The 10,051-nt window shown below is 41.6% G+C and overlaps 1 protein-coding gene across 5 annotated transcripts in view; it reads left to right on the top strand.

The window, feature by feature from the left end:
- The first annotated feature begins 6 nt into the window (after window positions 1–6).
- The window catches only part of GABRD (gamma-aminobutyric acid type A receptor delta subunit), a 17,343-nt gene continuing 7,298 nt past the window's right edge, over window positions 7–10,051 (top strand). For 2 of the 5 annotated variants that reach the window (XM_017744092.1, XM_017744093.1), the window contains exons 1-6: window positions 7–342; window positions 543–639; window positions 7,402–7,514; window positions 8,070–8,137; window positions 8,529–8,749; window positions 9,520–9,602. In XM_017744092.1, coding sequence (XP_017599581.1) covers window positions 572–639; window positions 7,402–7,514; window positions 8,070–8,137; window positions 8,529–8,749; window positions 9,520–9,602 — 553 coding nt within the window. In that variant the 5' untranslated portion in view covers window positions 7–342; window positions 543–571. Of the gene's footprint in view, window positions 343–365; window positions 640–4,792; window positions 4,957–7,401; window positions 7,515–8,069; window positions 8,138–8,528; window positions 8,750–9,519; window positions 9,603–10,051 lie in introns of those variants that run through there. The other 3 variants (XM_008641183.2, XM_017744094.1, XM_017744095.1) reach the window with 2 other exon arrangements.

Here is a 10,051-nt window from a genome sequence, read left to right on the forward strand (position 1 = left end):
GCCTCGCAGGCGGGCAGAGCGGCCGGAGGAAGAGCCCGCGGCAGGGGAGGGATGCGGGAGCAGGGCAGCAGAGCCGGGCGGGACTGAGCCACCCGCAGAGGAGCGGAGGAGAGGGAAGGAGAAGAGAGGAGAAGAGAAGAGAGGAGAGGAGAGCTGCCCTGCTCCCTGCTCCCGTGCCGGGCTGCCTGCATGGCTCCCGGGCACTGTGGAGATTGTGGGGGCTGCTGCTGCTGAGCAACCATCCATCGCTTTAAACTCAGCCTCAACTTAGCGCAGCAGGCAAGGATGGCAACGCCACTGGAGCTTTGGAGCTGCCAGGAGAGCCAGGGAACCTGGGTTTTGGTCGCTGCTGTCTGCCCTGCTCCCTGCTCCCGTGCCGGGCTGCCTGCATGGCTCCCGGGCACTGTGGAGATTGTGGGGGCTGCTGCTGCTGAGCAACCATCCATCGCTTTAAACTCAGCCTCAACTTAGCGCAGCAGGCAAGGATGGCAACGCCACTGGAGCTTTGGAGCTGCCAGGAGAGCCAGGGAACCTGGGTTTTGGTCGCTGCTGTCTAATAAATGGGAGTAAAATGGAATTTCTTACCTGGGTTTTTCCTGCCTTGATTCTACTGTGCACCCAACAGCACAGGTGTATCAGGTAAGAAAACATCTTATCATTCTTTCTTAGACTGGCCTCAGGCAGCCGTTCTCTTGGTGTAGCTGGAGTGAGTGATGCCAGCTCTGGCTGGGGCTCCCACTTTTGCCCAGGGATGCTTGCTGCACTTACGGGCCAGGACTGCTTTGAGTGAATGTTCAGGAGAAAAAGGGCCCTTGACTGAAGAGTTTCCTTAATGTGCTTCATCTGTTTCAGTTTTTTCTTTCTTCATTCCCTAGCTGAGGATGCACTTCTGCCAGTTGAGCAGCAGTTTCTTGGCGTAGTCAAGGGCTGTGTTTTTAACAGGATGCTCCTGGAAGCCTTTTCCCGAGGGCACTTACTCTAAATTGGGGGCAATCACTTCTTGTAAGGCACTGCATATCCCAGCTCAGCCTCAGCCCCTCCAGCAGCTCTGTAGGGGCCTGCTTGAACATGAAACTCTTCCATAAACCCCAGCACAACCAGTGGGGTACGAGCTGAATAGCTTTGCTTAGGGCCTCCATAGGTATCATTAAAACCTCAAAATACAACCATTCCTTTCTAATGCATTCATTAAGTCTCCTGAACTTGGGTTAACAGGAAGAGAGTGTCAGAGATCTTAGGGCAAAAAATGTTTGGAGGACGCAAACCATTTCTTTAAATAATAAATTGTAAAGAAAGATATACATTTGCAGCTCTCAGTCACATTCCCTCCGAAGGTGTTAGCTAGGCAACCAGCGATGGTCTCGGTATATTCTTATTCTCTCCAGATCTGGAGGCTGGATGTGGAGAAAGCTTTGCCATGATTACGCAATGAAAATAGAGGGGGGAGTAAAAAAGAACTTGCTGCATGTAAAAACGTGCCTACACCCCCCAGAGCAGGGGTGGTTGTGGCATCAAAAGGGTCTTACATCTGCTTCATAGACGTCCGTAATAGCTTCAGAGGAGTGGAAGAGGCAAAGTGGTAACTGTAGTAAAACACAACATTGTTAGAGGTTTTGGAATTAATCAGGGAGATCTGGTTTTTTTCACTGGGAAGGAAAAAAATCTTGCTTAGAGAAAGTGTCAAGTCAACTGCTCTTAGTCAGGATTGATTTATCACAGAATGATTTATCCTGTGACCTTGAATCTGTTATCCAGGGTCAGATCCTGACATCCTCAGACTCTGAAGCAATCCAGTATTACAGTGAAGGCAGAGGAAATACTGCTTATTGCCTTAAGGGCACCCTGATCTTGCCCATAATTTCAATGATCCTGTTTCTCCCTCTGCACTTGGATTAGCATTGAGGCTGTGGGTTCAAAAGTGATGTTTGAGTACATAAGACCCAAAAAAAGAGATTTTTAAGGAAGAGTCAGTCTTCTCAGCCTCTGTCTTCAAGGTCTGCTCCTAGGCACAGCAACTGTCAGGATATGTGTTTGTTGGATACATTATTTATTTTATCATTAATTGCCTAATTGACTTTCTTTCTCCAGTTACACAATAGTGATGAGTTGTTTGTTAGGAATACATCTACTCATGGCAGACTCAGGCAAGGCAAATTCTAACTTCTGAAATGCCAACTGTTCAGTTTGTACTTTTCCAAATATGCCAAAGTGTGAGACATTCCATGGTCAAGGAAAGCTGCTCTGTTTGGATTCAGGATTTAGGGTGGCTATGGCAGGACACTGTTTAATCTTGTAAAAAGGGAGTAGCCTTGCTTACATGTGTACTTTGGATCAGTCAAACAGAACTCAAGTTCAATTTTATGCTTGCATTAGTAAAAATATTTTTGGTATGAGATGCTTTTATGAATGGCAGCATATTAATGGGCAAAACTGCCAATAGCTTCATTTTAAGGCTCTAATTTTGTTTTCTAAAAGCAATGTGATTCCCAATTATGATGATAGAGGCCATCCAACCCCCCTAAATTCTCTGCTCCTGAGTTCTGTGCACTGTATATGACAGGTATAAGAAAAACATATTCTAAAAAGAAAGAACATTTTGGTCATTTCGAAATGCATCAATAAGATGCAAGAGAGGCAAAAGACTTCCCAAAGGCCAAACTACCAATGAAAATAATGTTGCAGTTTGGCAGAGGAGGGAAGTGGGGGATATATGCAGGCTGCTTCCTCATAGCATTTCTGAATACCCTTCCAGGGTGTTTTAGCTGTGTGTGAAGCAATTTCTCTGTCATGTGTGCTATTTGACTGAAGTGAATGAGCCAAATTCAATCTGAGTCAGCACATTTTTGTCAGGTAAACATTTTTTTAAAATAGTGGTTTTTGATCTGCTTGAGACAGTGATTAGTGGCAAGGAATTTGGCATTTAAATGATTGACAGGTCCCTGGGACAAAGACTGTGGCTTCCACTATTCTATCAGGGTTTGAGATGCTGTGGATGCTGCAATAATAAGTGTGCCACAGTGAAGCAGATCATCTGCAGAAAGATGCTTGGGAAAATATTTCTTCATTTGTGTGGGGAAAGAGCACTTCTGATAGGAGTTTTGGGGTGTGTGTCTGTACTTCATAATTCCTTACTTCTCTAATTAAAATAGGTGTATATTTTGTATTTAAGTTTCTGCTCTGTTAAGTGACTTTTAACTCTTGCATTTAATTATCATTCTGCTGTGTGTTTTCCTAAGCCCTTTACTTCTATTTGTGGAAACAGAGCAGCTTTAACACGTGAATGTATGCAAAGAGTGGTCCATTTTCTGTAGCTTAAAACTGCCAGAGAGGCTTTGATGTTCTAAAGGTTGCCATGAATTAAGCCTAATGCTTTTTCAATTGCATTTCAAAATACAAAACATATTTACAGTGAGCTTCCCTAACAGTCAGAAATGGCAGATGGGAAGGATACACGTACTGCTCTGGATAATCCTGGAGTTTGGCAGAGGTCAGATTGTTCACTGACCTTGCAGGATATTCCTTGTCTTTTTCCCAAGGAAAAGTTTTCTTCAGTGGTGAGGACATCTGGGACATTTGTCCCAAATGCTTATCAAAATGAAATGTACTCCATCCCAGTCCTCCAGTCAAATTGGTTTTTTCCATCTACCAGGTTAAAAGATTCATATAACAACGATGTCACAATCCCCAAAAGAATCAGGTTAGCAGATCTAAAGAAGAAACAGAAGATGCAAAACACGATTTTCTACATCTTACTGCTCTATGAATTTGTCAGGTCAGTGCACCCTCCTGACAAGTGTGGCCTCAAATCAGTGTCCCACTGGCCACTGACTTAAAGATGCTGAGGTTTTTGCACAGCTCCCAGAGATTTTGGCACTCCTGTGCAAAAATGAAATTGCTAATACTATCCCTTGCTCAGCTGCTGTGGTGCTCTCATTCACATGAAACTTACAGATTGCCTCTTGCCTTGCTGTGATTTAAATGCCAGATATTTCCTAGTAATATGATAAACTTCTAGCAACTGTTTTCAAGCAGTGTCCTGGAAGAGAGCTAATGCCTCACTTGTCTGACAAGCCCTTTAAAGATGTGCTGTCCAAGTTGACTGATGTTTCTCCCCCAGATCACTCCACATTAGTAGACCCTCCCTGGTCCTGCAGCAGCTGGGAGGGAGATGTCAGCTCGGATAGGAAGGATTTTGGGAGATGTGTACTTTTTATTCTAGAACTGCTAGTACTTAGCTCTGAAATAGATGCATTTCTTTGCTCTGTCATGTGACATTCATTGCTTGGAGTTGCTGGTTTGTGCAGTTTATCAGCGGGGATTTCCTTTACCGTCACTATTGCTTTCATGGTTTAGACAGCAGCAATCTATTTTCGATGAGCTCAGTTGAAGTCCTCCCAATGCTCCAGATATGGACAGATGCAAATATATTCTCAAAAATATCTGCTTGAAATGAGATGTGTACAGAGTGTGGATCATCTTCTTCAACCTTAGATTTGGGAATGACTTCCAGATGGATGGAAGTCCACAGGACTGTTGCCTTTCAGCCAGCAAGGCCCCCTACGCTGGCCTGGTGCAAACTGAAGAGAAGCTTTTGAGGAGCTCTTTTACCCCTTGGATTTGACAAATCAATACCTTAATTTTACAAAGTCCTTTTTCTTACTAAAACAAGCTTTACAGCAGCTTGCATTGGGAAGTTGCTGAATCAACTAATAGTAGTTGCCTTTCTTTTCATCCTTACTGCTTACACTATGAAAAGTTAATCCCTTCCAATGCGTCTTTTCTATGCTGGTCTTCCTTTTTCAGGTACAACAATGAATAATATTTTAGGCCATATATAATCCCAACTGCTTATCGAGGATGAATGAAATTATCCCACCATCCTTCATGTAACTTTAAAGCACTGGATGTGATGTGCAGAAGTCAAGGGGAATGACTCAAAGGAGTTATCACCACATGGTAAATCTAGCCATAAAATTATTTCAGCTGTAATACTTTAATAACCCCCCTGGTATGAAGTGCATATAGCTCCACTAACTTCAGCACATTTGTTACACTGATGATCTGACCCTAAGGCTTTATTAATAATAGAAACAAGATTTATTTTAATTGTGCCATGGATATTTAAGTAAAACTCCCTCTAGATTGTAATCTGCTTAAAACACATGCCAGGCTACAGCCCTCAGTCTTTAACACAACTCTCATCATTTTAACTTCCCTTGAGCTCCACGGCTTTCCTTAATGCCATTAAAATAGAATCCTGACACCGGAGAACTGCTGCACTCTAAGTGCTTTGTCAAAACATGATCAGGCACACGAGATACATCACTCCAGTGCTGTCACCTTCTGACTTGAATTCTGTTTTCAAAACACTTTACTGAACTTGGTTGCTGTTTTAGCAACAGAAGCTGAAAAGCAACACCTTCTATTGAAAAGGCAAGCATATTTTAAGCAGATATATTCATTCAATTATGTTGTAGTTATTTACTCTAATTAGGGAAAGATATAGAGTACCATTCTTTACATATAAAAGGAACTCTGACATTTTACTGATTAGAAACACCATTCCACGTCTATGACTGTGACTTGTAAGTATACAAAAGTATGTTTTTAAACAAACTTATTATAAAGCTATAATTCAATTAAAGTAAATAATGATGATTGGATGATTGAAAGATCAGCTGTCTGATAGAAAGAAGTGTTATATAGTTCATGAGACCCAATAAAGAAGGACAAAACCTCTGTCAACATCTGTTATAAATCTTCAAAGCCCTTGTCTAAGTCTGTTACAGTGGGGATACTGTAACACAGAGGAGACCCCAACATAAGTCAATTATGTTATTCCAATTTATGTAGCTGAAAACATGTCTTGGAGTGGTCCAAGATCCTTCCTCAGAAGAGACAGAAGGACCTGAGAAATAGCTGGGACAGTAATTTGAGATGATCATACAACAGTGTGCTCGTGGCATGGAAATCTCGTAAATGCAGTTTAACATAACATTTCACTGGGAACTAATAACTTGGAGCAGTGTTCCCGTGCTGTGAGGTCCCATAAGCTTTGACAGCACTGCTAATGCAAACCTTCAGTGTCTCTGCTGCTCAAAACTTGCATTTACACATTGTAATCCCAGAACTCCTTCCTTATATAATTGGGTCCAGACAAGAATTTTAAGACCAGGGCAATCAAAGGTTTTTCTTTCAGTCTTCTGTGAGAAGAAGAGTTGGTTATTGTAGGATGCTCTGTTCCTGTGCTGGCAATAATTGCTCGTGCTGAGCTGAATGCCCAGGCTGGCATATTTTGGAGAGAAAAACCATGTGCTTTATGTGGGTCAATGTCACATGAACACTCTAAGAAAGTTATGTAAGTACCAAGGCAGAATGTATTTGTGGTGTATTACTCTGCAGCCTTCCATGGATATTTAACCATTTCTCTTCTGTTACAAGGCATAGGTACCTCTCAAATGCCACATTTATAGCTGGGCTTAGTGGAAGATGCTAAACCAGTGCTCAGGCAGCTTTGATCCAGTACTTGCTTCAGTCACAGGCCCTCTCAAACCACTGGCAATTCTTCTCTTTGCAAATAGGGGTGGCAGACATTGTCCCAGCCCCTCATCTGTCTCTTCCTTCCCTGTCAATCACAGTGCAGTGAGAGGAACAATGTGAGCAGGCACAGATCTTCAACTGGAGTCTGCTAGGCTTAACAGATCATGAAGAAAACACAACCTTGTCTTTGTTTGCAAGAGATGGTGGAATATCCACATCACTGCTTGTGCCAGGGTTGAGGGGCTGGCAGCTGCCAGGTGCTGGCAAATGGTAACAAGACTCTGGGCTAAAGTTTTCAGAGAGCATCACTGGGCAAGCAAGAAGAGACAACTGAGAGAGGGAGCCTTACTGCTGGGAGGGGCTGAATCATGAGCACAAACCCCACATTTTCTCCCAACCAAAACCTGCTGCCTGCTCTCCAAATTCCAGATGTGCAGTTTTTCCTGTTTTCCCCTCACATTTGACAATACACCAGCCTTCTTGATCTCAGCTGTTCCCTAGTAAGAAGCTGTCACAGCTGCATTTCAGTGCTCACAGATGCATTTTAGGCAGTATACAAAGTATCTTGGTTTCCCTCATGCTTTTTCTAAGTTTCTAAATCTATTTTTCCTACTTTTTTTTGGAAAGAAAGAAACTTTTAAAAGTATGTGCTTGTACTTAAAGAGGCCATAGTCTTGCCTGAAATTTGTTTTGATTTAAACAGAAATATCTGAAAGGGTTTTCCTACCTATAAAAATCTCCAAAATAGCTGATTCTACTGTACATGGTCTCTGGTGTAAAATAAGTCAATAACTTCCATTTTCTGTCATTTTTCTGTTTGTAAACATGGGAAATTTTAAGATACTTATTCTCTTTACCCAGAGCTATGAGTGACATCGGAGATTACATAGGTTCCAACATTGAAATCTCCTGGTTGCCCAACCTGGATGATTTGATGAAAGGGTACGCACGAAATTTCAGGCCTGGGATTGGAGGTGAGATTTGGAGAATAAATAATGTCTCTTTGGTTCTTGCAATCCTTCTGATGTTTATGTGAACTTCATACTTTAAATGATTAAAAAGTTATGATTATCTTTTACTTGGATGATGGAAAAAGATAATAAGCAACAATATGCTTGATTTTGACAAGAGACAGACTGTGCAACAGCAACACAGGCTTCTGATGCAGTTCTTAAATTGTTGACATCTAAGTTGAAGGAATTTTATATTTCGTTACATGGTGATAATTTCTGCATCTGCTTGAAGTCATGCTGTCTTAAACTAGATAATGTAATTTCCAGAAAGGATTCTATAATTTTCAGTAGTTGTGATTTTATCTTGTATTCCTTATCACTGAAGTGAAGTGTGCTGTTGGAAATTGAGGGCACAATTGGTAAAAGATTGAAAACTCTTGCTTTAAGGGTGTACTTTCTAATGGAAAACACTTTCGTGAACTCACTCTATCTGAAAGAATTAACAGTCTGTGGTCATTGGTATTTTTATGGGTACTATGATGATGTAAATCACCCCATTCAAACATTTTTTCCCAGGTCCTCCTGTTAACGTTGCTCTCGCAATCGAAGTAGCCAGCATTGACCACATCTCAGAAGTGAACATGGTACGGTATCAGATTTTTTAGTTTTGCTTTAGAAAAAGCAAAGGTTCAAAACCAACAGTTGTATTTATTGAGATTTATAAACTGATTTCCTTCATTAAGACCTATGCAACTCTTGCAATGTGTTCTATATAATATTGATATTGAATCACTTTTTATATCTTGTGCTTATCCATGGTAAGAGTGTATGACCGAAATTCAAATGCTTGGGGCAGCTCCCTGGTTGACTAAGTATAAAAATATGTATTTGCACGTAATCTTTGTTCAAAGTTTCAAAGTTCAAAACTTTGAAAGCAAGTAATATATTTCTAGGCTGAGACAATGATTTTTGGCCAAGTTCCAAAACATTATCATTGTCAGCATCACTTCTTAACTGGGAATTCTCTTGTCATAGGAATACACCATGACAGTATTTTTGCACCAGAGCTGGCGAGACGACCGTCTGTCTTACAACCACACTAACGAAACTCTGGGCTTGGACAGCAGGTTTGTGGACAAGCTCTGGTTGCCAGATACTTTCATAGTCAATGCCAAGTCTGCCTGGTTCCATGATGTGACTGTGGAAAACAAACTTATCAGGCTCCAGCCAGATGGAGTCATTTTGTACAGCATCAGGTGAGTGACAAACAGTACAAGTATACTCTGTTGTGTGTTAACTTTTTGAACATTCTATAATCACTCAGCTTTCCTGAGGTGATTTCCTAAAATAATTATTAATTAAAAATGGAAGAAAAGCTCCCATCTCCTATCCTTTTCTTTATAAGGAGAAGTCAGGAAGGTCTCTTTGGCAACACTGATCATGTCCAGAATGCCCTCAATGGGAGAGAAGCCTCTCATGGCTTTGGTCACCAGGCAAGGAGGTGCTGAATACAGAGCAAAGACTCTGTTCTCCACTCTCTCACTATTTTCCAAGGGAATTGTGAGCCTGACTTAGGCTCAGCTTCCCTGTCTTTCACACAGACAAAATAGCATTTCTCACTTTGAAAGAGGGCTGTGGCTGGAAATCAGTAACTATATTGAAAGTTAATTGTGTAATGTTCTAAAAAATAATGAATGTGTACCTTTGAAACTGTGAGCCCAACGTCCCCCTTAAGGTATTGGTAGTGATCTTGGGGACAGTGAAAGGGAGGAGATTGAATCAGAAAATTCCTTTTTATCATCATCAGTAGCTGCAGAATCCTCTGACGTTAGACAAGTCATTTGACCTTTCTTCAATTCCCTCTGCCTTTGGGTTTCCCACAGACTCAGGCAACAGCCATAAGGACTTTGAAAACAGTTCCCTTTGTTAGTATTAAGGTTTCAAAGTTTTCCACTCAGTCTTTTGAGTTCTGAGGAAAAGGCTCTGTCTGAATGTAACTATCTGATGTTCGTGTTGCTCTGAACAGGATTACCTCAACAGTGGCCTGTGACATGGACCTTTCCAAGTACCCAATGGATGAGCAGGAATGCATGTTGGATTTGGGGAGCTGTTAGGGCTGAGTACATCTGTGTTTTGTGTAAAGCCTGCCTTTATGGTACTGAGATAGATGGAGCTGCTTCTTTAGTCAATGGAATGTAAGGGGTGCCTTGGGGTTTAGAGTGAACAGAAATTCTACATTGCCTGTGTTGGGCATTAGACTATGGACTTTTCAATACCAGTTCAACCCCAGTCCAATCCAAAACTCTAGGATTTCATTTAGGGATGATGAACAATGTACAGTCCTGCTGACAAATGTCTGGAACTTTGTGCTTCATGTGAAACCTTGTGCAGTTGTGACAGTCGCTGGCATTACTGAGATTTGTATCGAATCCAGTGAGAACAAGTAGAAAAGCCCACAGGCAAAATGTGATGTGCTATTTTTAATTTATGAAAAAATAGGAAAAAGAAAGGATTCCCTGCTTTTAATGAATGCCATTGTGACTAACCTTCACATAGCT

The sequence above is a fragment of the Corvus brachyrhynchos genome, unplaced genomic scaffold (genome assembly GCF_000691975.1).
Source record: "Corvus brachyrhynchos isolate BGI_N302 unplaced genomic scaffold, ASM69197v1 scaffold68, whole genome shotgun sequence".
In the NCBI taxonomy this organism is placed as follows: Eukaryota; Metazoa; Chordata; class Aves; order Passeriformes; family Corvidae; genus Corvus; species Corvus brachyrhynchos.